At 55.3% G+C, this 27644-nt stretch overlaps 1 protein-coding gene across 9 annotated transcripts in view; it reads left to right on the top strand.

Annotated features, from left to right (window-relative positions):
- Positions 1-27644, top strand: part of LOC144671454 (homeobox protein Meis1-like) — a 464290-nt gene that overhangs the window by 416288 nt on the left and 20358 nt on the right. For all 9 annotated transcript variants that reach the window (XM_078533376.1, XM_078533369.1, XM_078533371.1 and 6 more), the window contains exons 8-9: positions 373-518; positions 14759-14835. In XM_078533376.1, coding sequence (XP_078389502.1) covers positions 373-518; positions 14759-14835 — 223 coding nt within the window. The remainder of the gene's footprint in view (positions 1-372; positions 519-14758; positions 14836-27644) is intronic.

The following is a 27644-nucleotide window of genomic DNA, read 5'->3' as shown; positions in this document are numbered from 1 at the left end:
CCAGTCTCTGAAGTGGGGTTTGAAGCATTTGTTTTTGACTCTCACGCCTGACAACTAACCCACTGAGGACGTTCCTCCGGGTGACAAGTGGTAGGTGCTGGAGTTGGAAGCTTGGGGTTAAGTTACGACGGGAAAGAATCTCCTCCCATTGCAGGTTCTCAATCAAATCATGAACCTTTTCTCTCAAACTGAGACAGAAAATTCAACCCGTGATAAACCTGATCCTGAGGTCACTTAACAATGTGGAGATGAATGTTCCCTTGTTCCTGCGATGTCTCTTAGCTACGTCCCATTGAAAAGAAAATGAAAGCTAACCTGATACCCCACCCGTCTGCCCTCTCGTTGCTAATCCCAGGGTTTCTCTCTCCTCAGGAGATGCACTGGACAACAGCGTGGCCTCACCTGGCACCGGAGACGATGACGACCTGGACAAAGACAAGAGGCGTCAGAAAAAGAGGGGCATCTTTCCCAAAGTCGCCACCAACATCATGCGGGCTTGGCTCTTCCAGCATCTTACGGTAAGGCCAAAGGTCAAACGCCATCCTCTCCGCCCAGGGCTCCACAATCGCCCATCCCCATCCACCCCCCCACCCCCCCCGTCCCGGGACCCCGCACGACATCCCGACCCTCCGCAGGTGACTGAGAGGAATTTACAGCACAGAAACAGGCCATTCAGCCCAACTGGGCCATGCTCGTATTCATGGTCGGCGGGGAGATGGTGGTGTTGTGGGACTAGCAATCCAGAGGCCCGAGATAACCCCTGGGGCACACGGGTTCAAATCTCGCCGTTACTGAGACTAGTTTTCTAATTCCAGATCTTACTGATTGAATTCAAATCTCATGATGACAGCTGGTGGAACTTGAATTCAATTAATAAAATCTGGAATTGAAAACTAGTCTCAGTAACGGTGACCATGAAAGTGTCATTGTTGTAAAAACCCCATCTGGTTCACTAATGGCCCTTTAGGGAGGGAAATCTGCCACCCTTACCCAGTCTGGCCTACACGTGACTCCAGACCCACAGCAATGTGGTTGACTCTTAACTGCCCCTCTGAAATGGCCTAGCAAGCCACTCAGTTCAAGGGCAATTAGGGATGGGGTAACAAATGCTGGCCTTGCCAGCGACACCCACATCCCACGAAAGAATAAAGAAAACATAATGCTCCATAAAAGCCTCCTCCCTACCTTACTTCATCAGCCTCTATACAAGATGAGGCAATGCAAAAACATGCTGCATCTCTATAGCACCTTTCATGGAGTAAAAGGTTCACAGGATCGGCCTCAGGCAATATGTGACACCAAACGACAGAAGGAGATACTAGGACATGCTAGCAAAAGCTTGGCCAGAGATATATGTTCTGAGAAGTGTCTTGAAGGGAAAGAGAGAGAGGTAGAGAGAGAGAGAGAGACAGAGATATTTAGGGAGGGAATTCCAGAGTTTAGGGTCCAGGCTGCCGAAGGCATGGCCTCCATTGGTGGAAGGGAGGCCGGAATTGTGGAGCTGCAGGAGGTTATGTGAGGCCATGGCGGGATTTGGGAATAAGGCTGAAATGTTTAAAATGGAGGCATCACATTCTGGCACAAGGGAAACTGCCCTGTTTTATATTTTGAAATATACCCCCTGATCCCAGAGCACGTGTGAATAATTGACCCTGACCCTCTTTGAAGGTGTTCCAGCAGATCCAACCAGGCAAGGAAGCGGGTAACTGAAACCTGAACCCCCTTTCCCTATCTCTGGAACCACCTCCAGCCCTCTTTGCACTCTTTCAACCCTGACCTCTTGTGTATCCCTGTTTTTCATTGCTGCACCAAAAACAGGAATCCATTTACATTACTGTGTACAATAGGATCATAATCCCTTCTCAGTGATTGTTAGTAACCATTAAGCCCCTCCCCAGCGTTTGACAGGGTCATGACCTCCCCAGGGTTTGACAGGGTCATGACCTCCCCAGGGTTTGACAGGGTCATGACCCCTCACCATGGTTTGACAGGGTCATGACCTCCCTAGGGTTTTACAGAGTCATGACCTCCAAGGATTTGACAGGGTCATGACCTCTCAGGGATTTTTTAGGGTCATGACCCCTTGCCAGGGTTTGACAGGGTCATGACCCCTTGCCAGGGTTTGACAGGGTCATAACCTCTTAGGGGTTTGCCAGGGTCATGACTGCTACCCAGAGTTTGACAGCGTCATGGCCTCCCAGGATTTTACAGGGCCATGACCTCTCAGGGGTTTGTCAGGGTCATGACCCCTCTGCAGGGTTTGACAGGGTCATGACCCCTTGCCAGGGTTTGACAGGGTCATGACCTCCCTAGGGTTTAACAGGGTCATGAACCCCCGGGGTTTGACAGGGTCATGATTCCTCCCTGGGGTTTGACAGGGTCATGACCTCCCTAGGGTTTGACAGGGTCATGAACTCCCGGGGTTTGACAGGGCCATGTTCCCTCTCTGGGGTTTGATAGGGGTCATGACCCATTTCCCAGTGGCAAAGCTCAGTTTGGCAGATTGAAGGTGGGTTTTGACCTTGAGACGTCACCTTTTTGCACTTGGGGGTAGGGGGATTCAACAGCTGACCTGGGGTGTGGGGTCGGAGGAAATGTCGCTTGTCTAAGTCTTCCGAGCTCCCTCGGTATTTCCTCCCTCCTGAAATCTTCGTACTATAACATTAGAAAAAGGATACGAAGCCAAGACAGGTGGATGGAGGTCAGATACAGATCAGCCATGTTCTCACTGAATGACGGAACAGGCTCAGGGGGCCGAATGGCCTCCTCCTCTTGCTGTGTTCCTTAGGAAAGCCAGGTTTAGTTTTCCCCATGTCCCTCTCTCCAATCCTGAGGTCCTGTGAGCCTTGATCTGTCAGCTGGGCTCCCATAAAAGGTACAAGTTAGAAGTTAGTGACGTCTAGCCGCAGTAATTAACGAGGATAAATGCTTTTGCTGGTTAGTTAAGCAAAGTGCCTCTAATAGGAGCTAAGCAAAGAGTAACTAATTGAAATGCCTGTAAATGCATTACATCGCAGGGAGAGCTAATCAGACCACAGTTAATCACCTGAATCTATTCCCCTGTGTTCACCCTGAAACGTAAGGATGTAAAGGCCTTTGAGAGTCTTCAGTATATCGAGGAAGAAACTGGTTTCTGCTCCATTGGCCCCTGCTCCACACCCACCGATTTGGAATATTCAGAGTTGACTGCCTGTCATAGCACCGAGAGGGATAACCAGCCAATCACAGGGTCCCGCTCAGGCCCGAGTCTTTCAAACGTTGTTTGCTCAATTTGTGCTCCAGAATCCCACCTTCCGCAAGTATACACATACATATGTCCAAAAACACACAGGGACAAAGGCACGCACATACAAACACACAAAGGCACACATGTACAAATGCACAGGTACAAAGATACACCCGTACAAAGGCACACACGCATGTACAAAGGCACACTTGTACGAGGACACACACAATCACATGTATAAATACACATATAGACATGTATGAAGACACACAGATGTGCACATACAACCGTGCACACTTTTCACACACACACACAGACAACACACACACACAGATACACACAGACAACACACACACACACTCACAGATACACACAGACAATGCATTCACTCACAGACACACACACACACACTCACACACACTCACACATACAGACATACATTTGGCCTCACTTACTCAAACACACTCTCACTCATACACAGACGCACACACACAGACACACACATACGTATACACACACACAGACAACGCACACATACACACACACACTTCTCTCTTGGCAGTCCCTCGGGATCGAGGATGACTTGCTTCCACTCTGTTTCAATGGGCTCTGAAGTAGCCGATAAATCCAATGTGCGACCTGCGGACCCTGCCTCGCGCAGGGCAGGTGGTGCTTGGAGAGTTGGCTGGATGGGTTGTCAGGAGGTTCCTGCGCCCTCTCCGATGCCTTGCCTGCGCCTCTGCACAGTCCCAACAAGGCCTCTCGAGACGCCCGATGCCTTCTCCAATGAGCCTTCTCCATCTTGGTCAACCACAGGTCGGCGAGATGTTTGATTTCTTCAGGGATGCCTGAAGGACATTTCTAAAGCGTTTCTGTTATCCTCCTGCGATTCTCCTGCTGCGATCCGATTCTGAGTAGAGCAGTTCCTTTGGGAGTCTGGCGTCAGGCATACGAGTGACTTGACTTGCCTAGCGGAGCTGGTTTTGGCTGGTTGGCAGTTCGATGCTGGGCATGTTGGCTTGGGAGAGGGCGCTACTTTTGGACCCCCTTTTGTGCCACTGAATTTGGAGGATCTTGCGAAGTTGGTGGTACTTCTCCAGCGCTCTGAGGTGCCTCCTTTGTGTTGTCCCAGTCCCTGAAGCATATAGGAACGTGGGGATCACCGCTGCCCAGTAAACCAGGGCCTTAGCCTCGGGATTGAGATCCTAGTCTTCATATCCTTTCTTCCCCAGTCGGCTGAAGGCTGAGCCGGTACATTGGAGGCAACGACGAACTCCATCCTCGATGTCTGCCTTCATCTCGAGGAGGCTCCCAAGATGTGGAAACGGGTCCACCTTTTCCAGGGTCTCACCGGTTCCCGTCCTCCAGCTTCCTCACTGCAGGTCCGGCCCCTTCACCCCCAGCACAGGCACGGAGACAATTTACGGAACAGACGGGAAACTGTCCGCTCTGCTCCACCTTCCATCCAAAACCAAAACCGCTCCCGCCTCAGGCGCTGAGCTCCAGTGGGGCAGGTCACTCTCGCGTGTGGGCGCTCGCTCCGAAACCGAGCTCCAGGCCATTGTCCACCCCCCTCTCTGAAGCACCTGAGAAAGTGGGCCTTTCACTAAACGTCCAGGAAACGAATACCAAAGCGAAAAAATGCTGCGGAGGCTGGAAATCTTAAACAAGAACAAAAAAACTCTGGAAAAGCTCAGCAGGTCAGGACGGCCTCTGTGGAGAGAGACAGAGTTAAGGTTTCAGGCCCTGTAACCTTTCACTTCGTACCTAAGGTCCTTTTCCAGCCAGCTGCCAAAGCAAAGGCGCCTTCCCCCATGGGTTAGGATCGACACGCTCACATATTCAGGCACAAACGGTCTCTCACGCTCGCACACAGAGGGCAGGAGTTTGAGGTTGGCGTGCGGGCACCATCAGTGGGCCCGGGAGTAGCCGGGGGACGGACTGCTGCCCGCGATTGACCCCCCTCCCCCTGACCACGATTTCACTCTGGCTGGCCAATTAACTTCCAGCCAGCGTGAAGCACACCCTGAAACGCTCAGTGCTGTCAGGGTGGGGGCAGGAGGAGGGTGGGCACTGACGTCAGTGCGGGCACAGGCGGGCGGGCGCTGAATGGAAGCTCCTGGAAGGCGGAGAGTTGCCTCAGGGAGCTGCAGACTTCAAAACAATTAAAGAAAGGTTTTAAAAATCTGGGAAAAAAAATGTCTGCGCATCAGAATCAGTCACCTGAACGTGTTAGAAATTAGAATGAACATTTTGGTTTTTTTAATGACGGATTGAAATCTCATCCCGCCCGTGGATGAGGGTTCGAAAAAAACGCCACGGCCGCTTGGCCTTTTCGCCGCCTGCCAACCGTAAGGTCGGACGGGCAGCGAGAAAAATTGAAGTCAATTCGATTGTTAATGGCCTTAATGGGCCTTTTAATTGTTGGCGGGGGTGCTGCTGACCCCCGTGTGCGCCCGTCGACCGAAATATCGCGCGATGACATCGGGACGCTCGCCTAACGTCATCGCCTGTCATTTTACACTCGTTCAGGTCGGGCGCGTGCCCACCCGACAAGCAGAAAATTCTGCCCCTCATTCTCCTACACAAACACACACACACACACACACACACACGAACACTCACACACACACGAACGCACACACACGGACACACACACACGAACACACACACACACACAAACACACACACACAAACACACACACACACACACGAACACACACACACGAACACACACACACACACACGAACACACACACACACACACACACGAACACACACACACACGAACACACACACACACGAACACACACACACACACAAACACTCACACACACACACACGAACACACACACACACACAAACAAACACACACACACACACGAACACACACACACGAACACACACACGGACACACACACGAACACACACACACACGAACACACACACACACACACGAACACTCACACACACACGAACGCACACACACGGACACACACACACGAACACACACACACACACAAACACACACACACAAACACACACACACACACACGAACACACACACACGAACACACACACACACACACGAACACACACACACACACACACACGAACACACACACACACGAACACACACACACACACACAAACACTCACACACACACACACACAAACACACACACACACACAAACACACACACACACAAACACACACACACACACGAACACACACACACGAACACACACACGGACACACACACGAACACACACACACGAACACACACACACACACACACACACGAACACACACACACAAACACACACATACACGAACAGACACACACAAATACTCACACACACAAACACACACACACACACAAACACACATGAACACACACGAATACACACACACACACGAACACACACACACACACGCGAACACACACACACACAGAGACATGAAAACACACACACACACACACGACCACACACATATACACGAACACGAACACACACACACGAACACACACACACACATTCATATTACTGGAGTTATCTATTTTACTGTTCTGCATGTAATGACCCAAATGTGAGGTAAGTTTCTGGAAATGGTCCAGATGAAAATTGGACAGCAACTGTTTGCTGTTAAAGCTTCTGGGGTTATTTTGGTAAATGATGGAAACAAGTGCTAAATAGGTGCTATGTTAATACGACATTCCTGTTTGAAAATCTGGATTTAGTAACATTGAGGCTAATTGCTGCTTAGCATAATGTGAGCTTGACGGGATGTGTTAAACAGAAACACACTCGAGTCCTGCTAAGATGCTATTTCTGTGGAGCAGCCACTTCCTCTGGTGGTGTGAAGCACACTGACTGACGCACAGAGACAGGTTTCAGGGTCTCTTTATTCTTTCACGGGATGTGGGTGTCGCTGGCAAGGCCAGCATTTATTGCCCCTTCCCTAATTGCCCTTGAACTGAGCGGTTTGCTTGCCCATTTCAGAGGGGCAGTTAAGAGTCAACCACGTCGCTGTGGGTCTGGAGTCACATGTAGGCCAGTCCAGGTAAGGACGGCAGATTTCAATCCCTAAAGGGCATTAGTGAACCCGATGGGTTTTTATGACGATTGATGTTATTTGTCATGGTCACTATTACTGAGACTAGCTTTCAATTCCAGAGTTTTATTAATGGAATTTAAATTTCACCATCTGCCGTGGTGGGATTTGAACCCGTGTTCCCAGAGCCTGGGGCCTCTGGATTACTCGTCCAGCGACATTACCACAACACCCTCATCTCTCCTTTGATGACCCGGCTGAGGGACAGAGGGAGAAGCCACACAGACTCTCGGGCACGGCCTGCTGGAGGGGCTCTGGAAGAGGTGGAATGTCCTGTACCCGAGAGGATGGGCTCCACTTCACCCTCCCGCCCCTCTCTCCTCCAGCAACGGCTGCTGGTCCGCCTGGTCTCGTCTCCTCCTCCCATTGCTCCTGAGGACTGAGGGGGCTGACCCACAGCAAGGTGCTGATGGCCAAGCACCCTCTTCCTCCGGGTCACTCCCATAAGGTGTTCAAGAAGGTGGAGTAGCAACCCACCTACTCCCTCTAAGAGAGGTCCACAGTGACCTTCTGGAATAAATGCCGATAGGGAGTTGGAGAAGCCTTAACAGTGTCCCTGAATGTCTGCCGGTGGTTCAAAAGCCATTTTCCAACCCCCGGCAGCTAGTGAGGGGTGGGAAGTGTTTACACAGCATTCAAAACCCTCGCCAACACCCTGTTTACTCCAGGACAGCTGGTCGCTGTTAGGAGAAGATCCGTGACTAATTCACTCGGGTTACCAACCCTCCAGGGTTGGCCTGGAGTCTCCAGGGATTGACGGCCGATCGGTTAAAACGCTTTACAGCCAATGAAGCCTTTTTGTAGCGTGAGCTACTGTTGTAACGTTAGGAGGGTGGCAGCCAAATTGCACACAGCAAGATCCCAACCAACCGCAGTGTGACGATGAGCAGATAATCTGGGTTTCCTGGTGTGGGTTGAAGAGTAAAACGTGCTTGGCGAAGCTTTTCACCCTGCACTCATCGGGGCCGATTCGCAAGAGTGAAGGGAACAACAATTTGTACCGCATGAGAGGAGAGTATTGATCGGCTGGCACGTGGGCTCTGGTAGAGGTGTTGCCATGGAGTACGTCGGAATAGTGCCGCAATAGCTTCTCATCGACCCGGACGGGGGGAGACCGGGGCTGGATTAAAGGTCCTCTTGAGGCGAATCACTCCGCCGGAACCGTGTCGGCTTTGATTGCGCGTCCCCCAGACTCCGGTGAGAGCCTTCGAACCTGGTCCGGAACTGAGAACACTCCCAAACGAGCCCAAGATCGGCACAGCTCAGGCAGTCCTAGGAGGGGGGCCCCCCTAGTCCCTGTCCCGAACCGCAGTGCCAAAACTCCAAGCTACAAATGAAATTCCTGGTCCTGAGGAAACACCTGCAACCTCCCGAGGTTAAAGGTAGCCTCTCATTTCTGTGGTAAAACTGTCTCTGTAAGAACTGTTTAAAACATGGGGTGTGGGGGGGAGGCGGTCGGTGGGATTGGGGGAGGGAATGATATACATCAAACTTATTTTAAAAACATGTGATTTTCTTTCCCACCCTGACCCGAAAGACTTCTCCCCTGTCCAAAGGTCATAATTAATCATTCAGTGGCACCATCTCTGAGGATACTTTTGTCCTTTCCCCCAGGTTCATTTTGGGTCACAGCTGCTACAGACATAGCAAACACGTTCGTTATGAGGTTATTTGCAATTGGAAACAGAGGGGAAGAGGCAGCATGATCCGGTCTCCCATGGCAACCCCCTGGGGCCTACCCTGCTGCCAGGCCCTAGGAGTGTGGACGGGGAGGCCTGTGTTGTCTGCAGGCCCCATCCGTCAACCTGCTGTCAAAGCGCCTCTGACACAGGCCTTAGTGTGAGAGACACGGAGGCCCAGGGCTCATCCATCACTGGGGCCTGTCAGATAAGAAACAGAGAGGCCACCAAAGCCACGGCCTGTAAAAGGCAGCTTTTTTTCCTTTCCACCGGCTTTAAATGGATCATGATGTTATCTGCCATCTGTTGTCACCCACACTTCAAACAACCGAGAAAAGAAAGACACATTCAGCCTCTAATTAGATGGCTAAAGTTGTGGCCCTTTGTGGCTCCGAGATTTCAGCGACCTGGTCAAAAGCTTTTCAAGGTCCGTGCCTCGCAGGCCATTTTTAACCAATTCTCACGGACCCTACCCCACACCTTCAAGTTGACCTGGGCCGCATAATAATAATTAGCCGACCCCCCCGAGCTGTTAAAAGCCGATAGTGAAGGGCAGCGGAGGGGGAAGGGGGGAATGCATTTATATAGCGGCCTTCATGGCCTCAGGGCACCCCCACCGCGCTTGGCGGGCACTGACGCCCGTCGGGAGCCCGATCGCCATCTCGATGTCGGGGAACTCGGCGTCCGACTGGGGGCACAGCAGGATCCCGCGATGAGCGATGCAGCTAAGTGGCCAGGCGATGTGTTTTTTTTTTAGTGTCGGCTGAGGGATGCAGATTGTAGGCCAGGACGCCAGGAGGAACGCCGCTGTTCTTTCCCGAGTCGTGCCCTGGCACCTTTCACGCCTGAGAGAACGCGCCACAGCTCACGCCAAAAAAAAAAGCAGCGGGCGGAGGCCATAAGGTGCGGCTGGCGTAGAATTCCCCCCCCCCGGTACCTGTAACCGGGCAGCGCCAACCTGGACCTTGTACTCCAATCCGGCAAATTCACCGGCAGGGTTGGCGCGCTCCCGTATTCGTGGCCCCCTCTCTCGGGCCCGCGCCCCCCAGTATCGAGGGCACCAGTTACGGTTAATCAGCCACGTCGTCCGCACGCCCCGGCGCGTGCTCTCCCACGCCGAGCTTCGCCACGGCAACCGGTCACCAGGAGGGCAGGGGGAGCGTTTCAGGGCCCATCCTCAAAGCACCCACCCCCCCAACCCTCTGGAAAACAAAATGCCACATCCCCGCCGACCTGCGGGAGCCTCTTGCTCGAGACAGTGCGAAGCTGGAGAGGGAGGGGGGGCGTCCGCAAAAGGCGCTGGACGTCTCCGATAGGCCCCGGGCGCTAAGGAAGGGCCAAACCCCCCCACCCGCCCTGCTCCCCAAACCCCACCTGCCTCCCCCTCCCCCGGACCCCAGCCCCCCCTCCCAACGCGGGTCCAGCGTTGGACTACCTCGCGGACCCCGGAGTGGAAGAGAGTCATCCTCCATCCCGAGGGGCTGCCTAAGGGGGAGAGAGGAGATTGTCTCTAGTCCCTGGAACCGTGTGCCTGGGGGCTGCCTGGCTCTGAGGGGAGACCGGCACCCAAAGCACCACGGTTCATCGGCTGGGCGACCGGGCGCTACCACCTCCTCCGCCGGTGATGAGGATGCACACCAGCTCTTCACCAGCTCCGCGCCACACCAGCCATTTTGTTCGGCTGCCATCACAACGGCTTTTCCTTCAGTGGAGCCTGCGGCCTACCTCCGCCACCACTCACACTCGAGGCACCCTGCCCCGTGTAGGAAGATCCCAGCTCTGGTCCCCGGGACTGATCGCGTGAGCCTATCTCAGGTAGATCCACCACCACCCCCCTCCCCCCGCCAAACCACGGGTAAAGGACAGGAATCGCTCCTGGTCCCGATTGCGGCGCGGTGACCCACTGGGCACCAGGCATGTGACCGACGGGTGAGGAATGGGTCAAGCGGGGCTGTGAAGCCTCTGCAGTTGAATGGCCCGCAGACGCTGACTTGCCTGGGCTCGCACAGGAAGCCCCTGGTTGCTGAGTAGCTCGGTCCCCTGGACCCAGTGAGAATCAGGGGGCAGAATTTAATCCAGATGACAGGGACTCCCCGCACCCATTGGAGAACCAGTGGGAGCCCAAGTTGCTTCTCTGCGGGAGGCCCAGCGCCATTTGGGTGCAGTCGGGGCCTTTACCTGGACAGTGTCGGACCCCTCCACCCAATCAAAGCCCCAGGGAGGGTGGAAACCCTGCCCCCAGGAGCAACTGGCCCATCGGTGGCTGCCAGGAACGCTCCCAGGCCTCCATCGGAGATCACTCCTGGATCACTGGAGTCAGGTGAATGAGGGCGGGATGGGCGTCACTGACGAGGTGGGTGCCAAGGGGTTGGAAGTAGGGGCAGGCGAGCTGGCTTTCAGCAACACGCCCCCCCTGCCACACCCCTTCCCGATGCCAGAGCCTCTGGTCAACACGTGCCCATTCCCCCGTGGGAGTCGGGAGGGATTGCTGGGTCTCTGGGAGATGCACACGAGTCCCGTTAAACCCCCTGAGCCGCCATTAAACCCCAGGGGCTGGGCTCAGGGATCATTGGCTTCATGTGGTTCCCTGATGAGCCTCATGGACATCCTACCTCCAGCAGACAAGATTCCCACGTCGGGCCCTTCCCGCTCCCTATTAAACGACGGACAGTTTTCCCAACGCCAGGAATCGAATGCGGGTACCCCCAGCCGATTCTCCCAGCGCACCGCCCCCCCCCACCCCAATCCCGCCATCTTGCCCGATCCGATGTCCTTCATTAAATCCTGCCCAGTGTCCTAGGGGCTAAGATGGGGGCGAGGGGAGCGGAGACTTCAAACTCTGAGCCTTGGAGTGGTTCTTTTACAGCTCCGTTGAACACTTGCCCGGAGGTGAACACTTGGATTCCTCTCAGCAATGGAGCCTTCAGACCGAAATCTTTAGTTTCTTTTCGTTCTACTTACCAAACCCATAAGAGAGTCAGCCACGCTGGTGTCCATGAGGCACATCGAGGGCCGGGACTGCCCGTGTCCATAACCGAGTCCCGAATGATAATTAGCCGAGGTTGCCACAGAGTCAGAAGGCTGTGAGTTTGAGTTCTGCTCCCAGAGGGTTGAGTATAAAAGCCAGTGCAGTCCCAATGGACGGGGAGACTGTTGGAGGCGCTGTCTTTCCAGGCCACGTGTTAAAACAAGGCTCTCTCAGCCGGCCTACACCGTCTCCCGATCAACAACGCCCCTGTGTTAAAATTCTCACCCTTGTTTTCAAATCCCTCCGTGGCCTCACCCCTCCCTATGCCGGGAATCCCCTCCAGCCCCACAACCCTCTGAGATATCTGCGCTAGTTCTGGTCTCCTTAGCATCCACGACTATAATTGCTCCACCAGTGGTGGTGGCCGTGCCTTCAGTTTCCTGGACCCCAAGCTCTGGAATTCCCTCCTCAAACCTCTCTTACCTCACTTCCCTCCTTTAAGACACTCTTTAAAACCTACCGCTTTGACCAAGCTTTTAGTCATCTGATCTAATATCTCCTTAGATATCGGCCCGGTGTCATACTTTGTTTTATAACGTTCCTGTGAAGCACGTTTGGGTGTCTTTATTACATTAAAGACGGTTGGACGATAGTGTAGCAACAGCGTCACTGGACTAGTAACCCAGAGGCCCGGGCTAATGCTCTGGGGACATGGGTTCAAACCCCACTACGGCAGCAATTAATAAACCTGGAATATAGAGTTAGCCTCAGTGATGGTGACCATGACAACTATCTTCGATTGTCGTAAAAACCCATCTGCTTCACTAAACTACCGGTGCACTTGGCTGCGTCGTTGTTGGTAGTCATCTTGCCTCTAGCTTAAAAGTTCATTAAAGTGTGTTCCCACGTCATTCAGAATAACATTGCTGCAGGCTTAACCGAGAAAATGCCCTTTGGGGAGGGAAATCTGCTGCCCTTACCCGGTCTGGCCTACATGTGACTCCAGACCCACAGCAACGTGGTTGATTCTTAACTGGCCCTCCTCTGAAATGGCCACTCAGTTCAAGGGCGTTTAGGGGCGGGCAACGAATGCTGCCCCTGCCAGCGACGTCCGCATCCCACGAATGAATAAAGACGCTGAGTAAACCATTTGCTGCCGTTGTTGGTGGATGTAAAAGATCCTCGTCACAACTGGAGGGAGAACAGGAGGGTTCGGCCCGGTTTTCACCTGTCGGTGCAGACTCAATGGGCCGAAGGGCCTCTTTCCGCGCCCTGTGGTTCTGCGATTCCGGTTTCCCGACCCGTGCCTAACCCCTCCGCCAACGCCCAGCCGGAAAAAAAACGCACAGGTCATCCGGTCAAATTGACGTTTGCGGGATCCTGCTGTGCAGAAATCGGCCGTCGCGGTTCCGACCTTCCAACGGTGGCTCTGGGCTTCAAAAAAAAATAAAAAGGTGTCTGACGGGCGTCGCGCGGTGGGAGGGGCTGTTCCTCTCGGTGAAACCATGGCGCTGTCCCTGGTGGGGGGAGGAAACGCTGTCCTTGGAGCCGCTCGGCGGGGCTGGTGATGGCGTCCGGGTGCGGCCATCGCTCTCCCCTGACCTTAACAGTGGCGTTGAACACACCCCTCGCCGCCCGTCCCCTCGGCCGGACGCGTCATTTTGCTGGCGTCGTTTACCCTCAGCTTCCAAAACAAGTTTGTAGAGCATCTCGGCCCTTGAGAAGGTTGAGGCCTTGGATCTCGGGAGAGCCCGATCCCCAGCTCTTGGTTTGACTGCGATGAAATTCGCCCTCAGGCTAAGCAGCAGTGATTATTTCCATGGCTGAGCTCTGGCCCGTGTTTTGAATTAAACGATCAAGACAGCGATACCCACTGACAGGAGGATCAGAGCGGGAGAGAGGGAGAAGGAGAGAGGGAGAAGGAGAGAGGGAGAGGGAGAGAGGGAGAAGGAGAGAGGGAGATTGAGAAAGGGAGAAGGAGAGAGGGAGAAGGAGAGAGGGAGAAGGAGAGAGAGGGAAGGAGAGAGGGAGAAGGAGAGAGGGAGAAGGAGAGAGGGAGAAGGAGAGAGAGGGAAGGAGAGAAGGAGAAGGAGAGAGGGAGAAGGAGAGAGGGAGAAGGAGAGAGAGAGGTGGGTCGGGGGAAGAGAGAGAGATTGAGAGAAAGCCCAAGGAAGAATGGAGAGCGATCTTGCATTTCTAACAATAGCCCCTCTCACCAACTCCCCCAGGACACCCCCCGGGCGCTTCGCAGACAATGAGAAAATGAAACTCTGGCCGCTGCTGTAGCGGGGAGGCCAGCGTGCGCACAGCAAGATCCCACAGTGAGGTCCCGAGCGGGTGTGAGCTGTTTTGTTTAAGCCCGTGTTGGCTGAGGGATAAGCCTGTCCAGGGCACGGCGGGTGGGTGAACTCTCCTGCCTGTCTTCGAAACAGCGCCAGGGGCTCGAGACGGGGGCTCCACCGCCACCTCCTGAAGGGGCAATTAGGGGCGGGCGATGAATGCCGGAGACGCCCGCACCCCGGGAATGAGTGAAGTAGACCCGGTTTCCCCCCACTACCTCCACCGCTCCCGCTCAACCCAACTTAACCCCTGTTATTTCACCCCCCACCCCCACCCCCACCCCATGTCGCTGCTTTGTTCCTGTTGTTGGCTGAATGGGAGGGACCCTTCGGCCCCGGTGAGGTGGGCTAGGAGCCGATGGGGTTGCAGGTCGCGACTTATTCTACCCTCTTGTGTCTCCCCCCCCACTCCCCCCTCCCCTTTTCCAGCACCCGTACCCGTCGGAGGAGCAGAAGAAGCAACTGGCGCAGGACACGGGCCTCACCATCCTGCAAGTGAACAACTGGTGAGTGAGACGGACGGTCCCGGTGAGCGTTGCCGTGGGCGAGGCTGTCGGGGAGGCGGGAGAGCGACGGCCGGGGCGAGCCTGACCGAGCGGGGTGTGGGGGGGTGGTGCGGGTGCTGGCCGGGGGTGAGGTTTTTGGGGGCAGGTCGCGGTTAGTGAAGGGGGGGTGGGGGAACCAGTCCCCATCCCCCCCGCTGCCTCGATCCCTTTGTCTGGGATCTTTCCCCCCCCCCCTCCCCCTCCCCCTCGCTGGCATCCCTCCCGGTGCCCCCGAAATCGATGGGCTTTTACGGCTGGGGCGTGCCGGGAAACCCCGCCCTCTGCCCGGGACTGGAGTCACGTATATAAGTCAAGCCGGGGTTTGGGGGGAGGGAGGGGGGTGGGGTTTGGGGGGAGGGAGGGGGGTGGGGTTTGGGGGGAGGGAGGGAGGGGAGTGTGGGGCAGGGGGGTGCTGACTCTCTCCCCCGGAAGGACGCTCCGAAAGAGCGTCGGGGTTCCCAAAGAACCCGGGAGTCCCTGGGATATTCAGACCCCGCATGGGGTCCAGCCAGGGGCAGAATAGGCTCGAAGGGCTGAATGGCCTCCTCCTCTTCCCCCTGTTGCCTCCTCTCAGCTCTCGACCCTGGATTGGGGATTCCGGCCGGGCCTGCCCTTGTGTCCAGGTCCCCGGCCCTTCAGGGCCCGAGTCGCGTCGTCGGAGGGGCCGACGGTTTTGAAGACCAGGACCTCCCTCCTCCGGCCCGGCAAAAACCACCCCCCAGGCTCTAACAGCACAGCACCGGGCCCCGGGCCCCGGAGAGCCCAGGGCTGCTCCCAGACCGGAGGGACGCGGAGCAGGATTTCCCGGTCATCCGGCGGGTAGGCCCGAGAATAACTGGGGGCAAAGGGCCCACCTCCTGCCATCAGCCCCCGGCTGCCATTTCACACTGGCATTGCCGGGGAGCGGGGGTGGGAGGGGCGCGGGAGAAGGGCAAATGTGGCAGTCTGCCCATGCGCTGGGGTGTGGTGGGTGAGGGTGGGTGAGGGTGGGGGCTGGGCTGCCTCAGGGGGGGAGCTGAAGAATCGGAGAAACGAAAATAAAGATTTTAAAGATGATGTAAAACACGCGACTCAGTCACACGAAGAGGGGCCTGTTTAACACGAGGGGGGGAAAATGTTTGCTGGATATTTATTTACCGCTGGGAACCCCCATCCCGCCCGTGGATGAGGTTTCGTTAAAGACGCAAAGGGCCGCCCGGCCTGATCGCCCGTCCGCCCGCCGACCAAGTGGTCAAACGGCCAGCGAGAAACACACATTAATTCATGGCTTCGGGGCCTTGACCAGCCCCTTCATTGTCGGGCGGGCGCACTGACCGACTCCCGGGCGCGCCCGCTGACCGAAAGATCGTGAGGCTGCGCGGTGACACCGGGATGCTCGTCCGACGCCATCGCCTGTGATTTTACACCCGATCGGGTCAGTCACCCCCACCCCCGCCCGACGAAGGGAAAATCCTGCCCATCGGGCAAAGATACGGAGTCAATGCTGATCAATGGCGTTAAGATACAAACCTGCCCACGGTCTAGCTGAATGGGGTGGTGGGTGGGGGAGGAACAGCTTCAAAGGGGCCGAATGGCCTCCCTCTGCTCCCCCTGTTCACGGATCCCGGTGATCGTGGTGATCGGACACCCCCCGGCCGCGTATGCTTCAGGCTGAGCGGCCGAGCCCACGGCTCAGCCTCTGGTCACCACCAGCGGTCAGAGGGCTGGTCAGCGGTGCTCCCTGTTCTCGAGCCACTGCCGCCCCCGGCGCTCCCACAAAAACTGAGTGGACCTCCCCCACCGCCACCCTTGGAGGGTGAGCCCGGTGGGCCTGAGTGTTTTCCGTCTGTTCCTGGCGACGCATCAGGAAAACAGGGTCAGGCATTTTGGCCACCGGGCAGTGGGAAAGTGGCCACCATTTTGTCCTCCATTTTCTTCCACCTGCTTTGGGGTCTGAGCAACACCCCCCCTCCCCCTCCCCCTCCCCCCACCCCCACTCCCCTCTCTCCCCCACTCCCCCTCACCCCTCCCCTCCCCACTTACCCCCACTCCCCCCTCCCCCTTCTGCCCCAACCACCTCCCCCTCCCCCCACCCCCACTCCCCTCTCTCCCCCACTCCCCCCTCCCCCCTCCTCCTCCCCCTCCCCTCTCCCCCACTCCCCCCCTCCCCCCTCCTCCTCCCCCTCCCCTCTCCCCCCTCCCCCCTCCCCCCTCCCCCTCCCCCTCCCCTCCCCCCCTCCCCCCTCCCCCCTCCCCCCCACTCCCCCTCCCCCCTCCTCCTCCCCCTCCCCTCTCCCCCCCTCTCCCCTCCCCCCTCCCCCTCCCCCCACCCCCACTCCCCTCTCTCCCCCACTCCCCCCTCCCCCTCCTCCTCCCCCTCCCTCTCCCCCCCTCCCCCCTCCCCCTCCCCTCCCCTCTCCCCCCTCCCCCTCCCCCCTCCTCCTCCCCCTCCCCTCTCCCCCCCTCTCCCCTCCCCCCTCCCCCTCCCCCCACCCCCACTCCCCCCTCTCCCCCACTCCCCCCTCCCCCCTCCTCCTCCCCTCCCCTCTCCCCCCCTCCCCCTCCCCCCTCCCCCTCCCCTCTCCCCCCCTCCCCCCTCCCCCCTCCCCCCCACTCCCCCCTCCCCCTCCTCCTCCCCCTCCCCTCTCCCCCCCTCTCCCCTCCCCCCTCCCCCTCCCCCCCACCCCCACTCCCCTCTCTCCCCCACTCCCCCCTCCCCCCTCCTCCTCCCCCTCCCCTCTCCCCCCCTCTCCCCTCCCCCCTCCCCCCTCCCCCCACCCCCACTCCCCCCTCCTCTGCCCCCTCCCCCTACACCCTCCCCCTCCCCTCCTTCCCCACCTCCCTCCCTCTCCCCCACCCCGCTCCCCTCTCCCCCTTCTGCCCCAACCCCCTCCTCCCTTCCCCCCCGGACCCCAAGAGGCTGCCCAAGGACACTTGCTGCCCGTTGATAACAGGGAGACCGGGTCCTCTCTCTCTCTATGGGAGAAGCTCTCCCGCCCGCCCTGAGTTTCCCTCAGGACAACTCACCCCGACACCGAGCGATAGGGAACCTCCCAGCGGGGATGAAATGAGGGGGTGTCGGTGAGCAGTGGGGCACTGATTGTACATCACCCCTCTCACCACGACCCCCCCCGGCATCGCTTCAGCCCGTCCTCCGTGGTGGGAGTGCCAAGGGTTGCCAACCACGGCTGGGCGCATTCCTGGAGATTTCATCACGTGACCTCCCGCACTCCCGCCCATTGGCATTGCCCCCCCCGCTCCCCCTCCCCTCCCCCCGGCAGCGCGAGGAGATTAAACCTTCAGTTCCCGGGGGCGTTGGCAACCCCTGTGGGCGTGCGGTGGGTATTGGGTCCCTGTACCCGGGGCAGTGAGGGGCGCCGCGGACAGGGCCACTTTGGCCGCTTTGTCCGGTCACGTTACCGGCTGCTGGCCGGTGTCCGGCGTTAAAACGGGGAATCCCCTCACGCCCGGACGTTGGGAGCGATTCCCAACTTCGCCCCGGCTGTGAATCCCGGGTGTGACGCAGCTGATCCATCCGAAGGGCGTTTACAACATCTAGTGGCCATGGGCGGAACTGCACGTCCCGGATCCCTCCGAAGGCAAAATCTCCTTGTTGCGGGGGGGAGAACGAGAGGGAGTTTCTGTCGCCTTAAAGCCGCCAGCATTGCTTCCCGGGAGATTGCTTAATGTCCCACCTTGGGAAAGCTGTACGGAGTCTCGGAGCCCACCCAGCCCTCATGTATTACCCTACGTCTTGTGTTTACATGGGTGCTTTCGAGAGCCGCTGTAAATGTTAACCTGTTAACATATTAACCGTTATTCTGCCCTGCTGCATTATTCTTAAATTCTCAGCCTTGTTTTCAAATCCCTCCCTCACCTCACCCTCCCCCCACCGGTGTCGAAAACCTCCTCTCACCCCCTCAACCCTCTGCGTGCCTCCAGTTCTGGCCCCTGGAGCATTACCGATCTCCTCTGCTCCACCATCGCAACCACACCTTCAGCTGCCAGGGGCCCTGAGCTCTGAACGTCCCTCCCTCAACAACAACAACATTTCGATAGGGCCTTTAACAGGAGTGAAACGTCCCCAAGTGACGCACGGGAGGGTTAGAAAACAGAGTGTGACACTCAGCCTTGTGAGGAGGTCTTAGGTCAGGTGGCCAAATGCTTGGTCAAAGAGTTTTAAGGAGCGTGTTAAAGGGGGAAAATGAGGCTGAGGGGTGTAGGGTGGGAGGGGGGTGTAGGGTGGGAAGGGGGGGTGTAGGGTGGGAGGGGGGTGTAAGGTGGGAGGGGGGTGTAGGGTGGGAGGGGGGTTGCAGCGTGGGAGGGGGGTGTAGGGTGGGAGAGGGGTGTAGGGTGTGAGGGGGGTGTAGGGTGGGAGAGGGGTGTAGGGTGGGAGTGGGGTGTAGGGTGGGAGTGGGGTGTAGGGTGGGAGGGGGTGTAGGGTGGGAGAGGGGTGTGTAGGGTGGGAGAGGGGTGTGTAGGGTGGGAGAGGGGGGTGTAGGGTGGGAGAGGGGGGTGTAGGTGGGAGGGGGGTGTAGGGTGGGAGGGGGGTGTAGGGTGGGAGGGGGGGTGTAGGGTGGGAGGGGGGTGTAGGGTGGGAGGGGGTGTAGGGTGGGAGGGGGGTGTAGGGTGGGAGAGGGGGGTGTAGGGTGGGAGAGAGGTGTAGGGTGGGAGCGGGGTGTAGGGTGGGAGGGGGGTGTAGGGTGGGAGCGGGGTGTAGGGTGGGAGGGGGGTGTAGAGTGGGAGGGGGGTGTAGGGTGGGAGGGGGGCTGTAGGGTGGGAGGGGGGTGTAGAGTGGGAGGGGGGTGTAGGGTGGGAGGGGGGTGTAGGGTGGGAGGGGGGTGTAGGGTGGGAGAGGGGGGTGTAGGGTGGGAGAGAGGTGTAGGGTGGGAGCGGGGTGTAGGGTGGGAGGGGGGTGTAGGGTGGGAGAGGGGGGTGTAGAGTGGGAGGGGGGTGTAGGGTGGGAGAGGGGTGTAGGGTGGAAGAGGGGTGTAGGGTGGGAGGGGGGTGTAGGGTGGGAGGGGGGTGTAGGTGGGAGGGGGGTGTAGGGTGGGAGGGGGGTGTAGGGTGGGAGAGGGTGGTGTAGGGTGGGAGAGGGGGGTGTAGGGAGGGAGAGGGGGGTGTAGGGTGGGAGGGGGGTGTAGAGTGGGAGAGGTGGGGTATATCCCAGAGTTTGGATCCAAGGCACCTGAAGACACAGCCACCAACGGTGGAGCAATTTTAACTTTCCTTATGTTTTTTCGTGTGATGCGGGCATCGCTGGCAAGGCGCCCATGAACTGAGCGGCTTGCTGAGTGCCCATTTCAGGGGGCATCTGAGTGTCAACATTGCTGTGGGTCTGGAGTCACATGTGGGCCAGACCGGGTAAGGACAGCAGATTTCCTTCCCTAAAGGGGCATCAGTGGCATTGAATAGTTATCACCTTTACTGAGCCTGGCTTCATATTCCAGGTTTATTAATTATTATGAATAATTTACTATTAATTGAATTTAGCGGCCAGGGTGGGATTTGAACCTCTGACCCCAGGGTTTCCAGACTGGTAAACAGGGGGTCCCACCAGCCTCTACGGTCCAGACCCCCGACTGAGTATCAGTGACACGAAACAACTTTGGGTACAGTTTCCACTTGATGTGGAGAGTCTTTATTAACGCGCTAAGCGATGCTGTATACTCGCAGTAAGACCCACGTGCAGGAGCTCGATCCCCGGGTGGTCAGTCGGGCGACTTCCTCTCTCTCACTGACCAAGTCACGCTTCCCGGCTCCAGCAGCTATATCCCTGAGAGCTGATCCCCTGGTCCCTCGGCATAGAAGGTACTGTCTTAAATCGAGTTGTCCGATTGGATTATCGATCCCACCCTGGGTCACGCAAAGACCACCTGCATGTGGTCATTTCCTGCTCTCAGCAGGAGCTGTCTCCAGGTACCTGCCAACAATGGGTGTGATTTCTGTATCTTGGTGAGGCAGGAAGAAAAGCCATTGCCTCGGTCAGTCTCTGTAGACAGGGTGTCTAGTGCTTAGCCACCACCCCAGTGACATGTCCTCATGTGTGTGTGTGTGTGTGTGTTTTTGTATGTGTGTGTGTGTGTGTGTGTGTCTGTGTGTGTTTGTGTGTGTGTCTGTGTGCGTGTGTGTGTGTGTGTGTGTACCCCTGTTTAGTTGAAATTGTCTTTATTTTTAATAAGTTCAATATCAGCCTCAGCGATGATATCCCTCAGCATATGGTGGCATGTCCTGATGTGCATGTGCGTGTGTGTTTGTCTGTATGTGTGTTTGTGTTTGTGTGTGTATGCATGTGTGTGTGTCTATGTGTGTGTGTGTGTGTGTCTGTGTGTGTGTGTGTCTGTGTGTGTGTGTGTGTGTGTGTCTGTGTGTGTGTGTGTGTGTGTGTGTCTGTGTGTGCGTCTGTTTAGTTGAGACTATCTTTATTTTTAGTAAGTTCAATATCAGCCTCAGTGATGATATCCCTCAGCATATGGTGGCATGTCCTGATGTGCATGTGTGTGTGTGTGTTTGTGTTTGTGTGTGTGTGCGTGTGTGTCTATGTGTGTGTGTGTGTCTGTGTGTGTCTCTGTGTGCGTGTGTCGGTGTGTCTGTGTGTGCGCGTGTGTGTGTGTGTCTGTGTGTGTGCGTGTGTGTGTGTGTGTGCGCCTGTTTAGTTGAGACTGTCTTTATTTTTAGTAAGTTCAATATCAGCCTCAGTGATGATGTCTTCGGTCAGACTTCTCCCTTCATCCCGATATCCTCTGCAATCCATGTCCCTACCACCCAATGCTGAACTCCGCAGGCTGGTCCACACCACAACCGGTTGCATTTCACTTACAAACAGAAATACAAGGTATGTTAGAAGAGCCTTACTGCAGAACGAAAATACACAAAATATCGAAATGTCTTCCAGGGCATTAGCCTGGGCCTCTGGATTGTGAGTAGATATTCCCACCGCGTCACTGGTTACAATTGGGAATGCACAAGAAGCTGGAACTGGAGTAGCTCAGATATCTCGGAGGGGTGTGGGGCTGGAGGAGATTACAGAGATAGGGAGGGGGTGAGGCCATGGAGGGATTTGAAAACAAGGATGAGTGGGAGCATGGTGGAGCCAGAGGGACCCCAGACCCTAAAATCAAGATGTCGTTTGACTGGGAGCCAGTGTCGGTCGGTCGGGGCTGATAAACCAGCACGACTTGCTTCAAGCTCAGACACGGGCAGCAGGGTTTTGGATGACCTCAAGTTTACAGAGGGTAGAATGTGGGAGAGCAGCCTGGAGTGTGTTGGAATGGTCGGGCCTGGAGGTAACAAAGGTACGGACAAGGAACTTCACTGAACTCCCTGAACTCCCTCTCCTCCTATACAACACTCCTTCAAACCTCTTTGACCAAGCTTTTGGTCACCTGTCTGAATAGCTGCTGATGTGTCAGTGGCATTTGTGGTTTGATAATCCCTCCTTGGAAGCAATGTGGAATGTTTGATGACTTTAAGATCACAATATAAATGTACGGTATCGTTGTAATGATATTACACAGCATTGCTATATTGTAATGATATTACACTGCACTGTTATACAGATTACACTTCACTCCGGTATAATTGTATATCCTGTCTGCGCACAATTCAACAGAAAGGAGTTGGAGAGAGGATTAGAAGATTTTGGGTTATTTTGGGGGGGGTACCTGCTCTACGATCGAGAGAGAATGAGAAGATTGTGGGTCATATCTGCTCTACAATCTCTTTTACTTCCCCAAATGGCTTTGGAAGTTGGCACAAGAGGGTTGTTGTTGTTGGGGAGCGGTGAAGCATCAGGGAGAATCAAGAGGGCACAGACTGGCTGGGGTGACTGGCACAGCTGGGTGCCAGTGCAGACAAATGTGCAGCAGTAAACACCTAGTGAAGGGTCAATCTCTGTAAATAGCAAGGTTCTCCTCGGAGTGCAGAAGTGGAGGGGTTTAGAGTTGCAGGTATCTAAATAAGTCCAGGCAAAGTCCAGGGTATCGGCCGGGCAGCTCCGGTTGAAGAGCTAGCACCGACAGGATGGGCTGAGTGGACTCCTCCAGTGGTGCGATATTGCCCAGCTACTTCAGGATTGCTGCCAACTGCTCAGCGTTTCTTTTGGAGATTCTTTGGGGCAGTTTGAACTTTGAGCACCAAGACAGAGATTTCTGAAAGTCACCTCCCCAACATTATCATCTTTAGAAATAAGCTTTTCTATCTCGCTAAGTTAGAGTTGACCGTTTTAGGGATTCGCCTCAGGGTCTGGGGTCCCTCTGGCTCCATCAACCTCCCACCCTGACCCAGCCAGAGAAAGCAGGAGGACTGAGAGACAAGGGGGAGGCCATTCAGCCCCTCGAGCCTGTTCTGCCATTCGATTAGATCATGGCTGATCAGTATCTCAGCTCCATCTACCAGCCTCAGTTCCATAGCTCATGCCTGGCAGAAGAATACCGATCTCAGTTTAAAAAAGTCTCCACAACTCTCCTAAAGTTTCCTGGCTACCTTGCAAAGGTCGGGGGGCTGGGTGTGGGGAGGAATCGATGGATGGGTTTGGAAGCAGGGATAGGTTAGGGAACCGGGGTCGGGAGACCTCTCCGAGGCAGGATGAGGGACTTCAGCTGCGCAGATGGATTTGTGAGACTGTCCTTGGGGAGCAGAGGTTCAGAGGGGATTTGATAGGGGTGTTCAAAATCAGGAGGAGCCTGGACAGAGCAGATGGGGAGAAACTGTTCCCCTTGGCAGAAGGATGGAGAACCAAGGGGGCGCAGATTTAAGGCGACTGGCCAAAGAAGCTTTGGCGACATGAGGAAGGATTATTTACGAAGGATCTGGAATGGTCTACCTGAGAGTGTGGGCGGAGGCAGATCCAGTTAGGGAATTGGATAATTACCTGAAGAGGAAAAGGTTGCACGGGCCTCAGGAAAAGGGCTGGGGGGGTAAAACTAGGAGAGTTGCTGTTGTTGTTGTTGTTGCAGAGAGCCAGCACAGACATGATGGCCCGAATGACCCCCTGTGCTGTAATCGTTCTAAGATTTTATTCTACGTAGTGGGTTTAGTCTCGTTAAACCTCCTGAAGAGCCTCACGGGAGCGTATTCGAACAGGACCTTACCCGAGGCAGAGTGGGAGACGTTAGGACAGGCCTGGGTGGAAGAGGTGGGTCCTGAGGAGAATTGCAAAGATGGAGGCTGAGAAGATTTGGAGCGAAATTCAAGAGCTTAGGGCCTAGGAGCCGAAAGGACCTAGGCCAAGGTTGGGGGCAAGGGTTAACCCCGCCTACGCCCAACGGGCGGCAGGTGCCAGAGATGTGGCAGCCCCTGCCTCAAGTAAATGAGGTGCCGTCCAGCTGGGCCTGGTAGCTGTGGTCTGGAGCCATCACTGGAAGCTAGCCCCTGACGTCACCGTTGAGATCGCAACCCAAAGCAGTTCAGGACCTGTCTTTGACTGGGCCTCGTCTAGACGCCCTGACTGGGTGTCACCTAGAAGTTTCCTCAAGCGACTGCCTGTCCTGCCCACCCCCCAATACTCCCACCATTGGTCATCCGGCATGCCCGTCATCGCCACCTTCCCACACCAATCAGAGAGTGGACAAACTCTTCATCGCCCGACTGGATTAATTTTCCCTGTCCGCCCAACAGCCTTTTACCCAAGTTTCTTACAACTGAAGCAGCTCGATGTGGATTCCGTTTACTTTTCCCGGCCTGGTAGCTTCACTCCGCAGCAGGGCCCAGGAGATGAACCCCTTCCTTCCTGGAGATGCCTGGAGGGTTGGGCGCCCCCCGACCTGGCGTACAAAATGGCGCCGAGGCAGAAATAACACCTGAATTTGGAAGTCTCACGCGGGGACGCTCCTGGAACTGGAGCCCCTGGTTCCCCGCCGCCGGATAGGCCCCATTCATGGCCTCCGCGACCCTGGATTGAGTGGGGCTTCAGGCGGACTGCCCGGAGTTATTGGGCCTCAGGCAACGGCTGAATAGAAGACAGCCTGGTTGGGCAAGGCCGTTGATGCCGTTGAAACTCATCCTCCGATACCTGTGCTCCTCGCAAGAATAATAAAATCCAATTTGCGCCGGTGTAATTTCCTGGCAGATTAAGCAGTGTCTCGAAACCCTGAGTGAGCTGTCATTTCCCCCGTTCTCCGGCGAAGGAGAGAGGTTATTAGAGTATTTAAATATTACTTAGAAAACCAGACTGCTGGTAATTTAATTTTCTACCGTGACTAATATGCAGCTGCGTCTCTTTTCTTAATTATTCCAACTTCAGCACAAGTTACATTCTTCCCCCAGTTGGAATTTCCTAACCAGGCTCAAGAGGTTTGCAGGGTCTCCCAGTTTGCTCGTCTTCTCCCAGGGCCTGGATAGAGTGGCAGGTATCCACGGGTATCCTGTCCACTGGTCAGTTGCCAGGTTATTTAACCCTTGTACCCATGGGCCGGTTGCTGTGATACCTGTTGGTTGGTTGCCACGGTGCCCAGAGGCCAGTTGCCATGGTACCCACAGAGAGTTGCCATGGTACCCACCGGTCAGTTACCATGGCGCCCAGGGGTTATATAACCATGATTACCCATGGGCTGGTTGCTGTGATACCCAGTGGTCAGTTGCCGCGGCACCCGTGGATCAGTTGCCATGGTGCCCAGAGGTGAGTTGCCATGATATCCGCCACACAGTTACTAGGTACCCACGAGAGAGTTGCCATGGTGCCCGTGGGTCGGTAGCCACTGGTTGGTTGCCATGGCATCCATGGTTTGTATAACCGCATTGTACCCAAGGGTCAGTTGCCACGGTGCCCAGAGGTGAGTTGCCATGGTACCCACCATACAGCTACTAAGTACCCACAAGACAGTTGCCATGGTGCCTATGGGATAATTGCCATAGCGCCCATGGGTCAGTCGACAGTCGATGGTTAAGCCTCTTTCGAGTGGCCTGTCTCTCAATGGCGAACACTTGTCTGTTCTAGAATTACCACCCCTGGTTGTACATATTCCTGGAGGTTTCATCCCAAGACCTCCAAACATCACCCCCCCGACTCTACTTCCTGCCATTGGTCTTCCCAACATGTCCATCATCACAATGTCCCACCTCCTCATGCTAAAGCCACCAGACACTTCATTACCCTGTTCAGTGACATTCAAACAGCCCCTCCCAACCACCCCACCATTATCATATCTAATAAGCAAAGAGCTCAAACAATTATTTTTAAAACTATTTTTTAATACCCCCTAGGATTTTTCTTCCGGGTTTAGCCGACTGCATATTTCTCAGGGCTCCAGGGCGCTCCTGGAGGGTTGTCAGCCCAGGTCCGTGCTGGGAAACTCACCTCTCAGAATCAGCCATTAAACCTTTCCCACCCGCCTAATAGAAACATCAGTTTAACCAATCATTGCGTCAATCGGTAAAGTTAATTATTAGCAATTAATCAGCTTTGCACAGGCCCCATTGCTGGAAGTTTCTAACTATTTCAGTCAGGTCCACACAGTCAGTATCAAAAGCTGGGCCATTGTTAAACTTCTCCGTAACACACTTTTATATCCAAATAAATTGCAGCAATAAACTGAGTCCGCATCAAAGGGCTTTATTACCCTAATATTAACCATATACATCAGAAATAATACTTTTAACTGACAGTAAAATATCTAAACACTTTATTTCTACTCACTATAATCCTTTTCTTCACTTTCTCTCTTTCCCCCTCCTCATTTCCTCTCTCTTTTTCCCACTCCCCTCTTTTCCCCCTTTCGGCAACTCTCCCTCTTTTCCCCCAATCTCCCCCCTTTTTCCCTCCCTTCCCCGCTCTGCTCCATTCCGCATTCTCCCCCTCCCTCACTCCCTTTCTCTCCGCTCTCCCCTCTCCCTTTATTTCCCACTCTCTCTCTCCTCACTCTCGCCTTTTCCTTCCCCCTTTCCCCCTCTCCCTCTAGTCTCCCCCCTCTCTTCCTCCATATCCCCTCTGTTTCCTCCACCTTCCCTCCCTCCATTCTCACTCCCTCAACCTACTCCCTGTCCCCTTGTTATTTCCTCTCTCGCTCTTTGGCTGTAAACCTGTCCTTCCTCATCCTGTTTCTGCACATTTCTCACAGAGTAAATCAGTAACACTTGAGCAGTAGTTTTATGACCATTCAGAGCCTCACTCGCGGTGGGACTAAACATCAGACACACGCTTTCCACCAATTTCCTTTTGAATTATTCCTCGATTTTCTAATATTCTTTTCGTCTAATATTCTATGCGGGAGTCCAAAGGTTATTGTTCCATTTCAGTCAGGGAGAGAACAGTTTTAACGCCCTGTTTGAAATAAAGAGGTCGAAAGGCTGTGGAAGAAGCTTAAAGGAGCGCTGATCACCAGCGCTGCAGTGAAACACACGGAGAAGAAGGAAAGGTTTTGCCGGAGAGAGTCACAGGGCAGAATTTTAAGGCCTAGTTTCAGCGGAGACGGGGCTGTAAAATGCGGCGAGACATTCTAAACCTCATTGACCACAGCGGGAAGGGAGAATCCCGCTCTCGTAAAATTCTGCCCCATAGAGGTCGACAGCACAGAAAAAGGCCCTTCGGCCCATCGAGTCTGCGCCGGTCAAACAAGCACCCAACTCTTCTAATCCCATTTTCAAACCCTAGGCCCATGGCCTTGTATACCATGTGGCATCGCCAGTGCACAATCCAAATACTGCTTCTATATAACTTATCAGGATGCTTTCTGTGAAAATGAAACTGGGTCCTCGAGCACCCAAAATCACTGCCTGTGAGTTACACACTGGAGCATGTGGATAACTGCACTCACATTCCAAATGTTCATTCAAACATAACTGTGTAGTCGTGC

The sequence above is a fragment of the Cetorhinus maximus genome, chromosome 32 (genome assembly GCF_964194155.1).
Source record: "Cetorhinus maximus chromosome 32, sCetMax3.hap1.1, whole genome shotgun sequence".
NCBI classification, from domain to species: Eukaryota; Metazoa; Chordata; class Chondrichthyes; order Lamniformes; family Cetorhinidae; genus Cetorhinus; species Cetorhinus maximus.
Note: the sequence above shows the minus strand (reverse complement) of the source record. Positions and strands in the feature narration are given on the sequence as shown.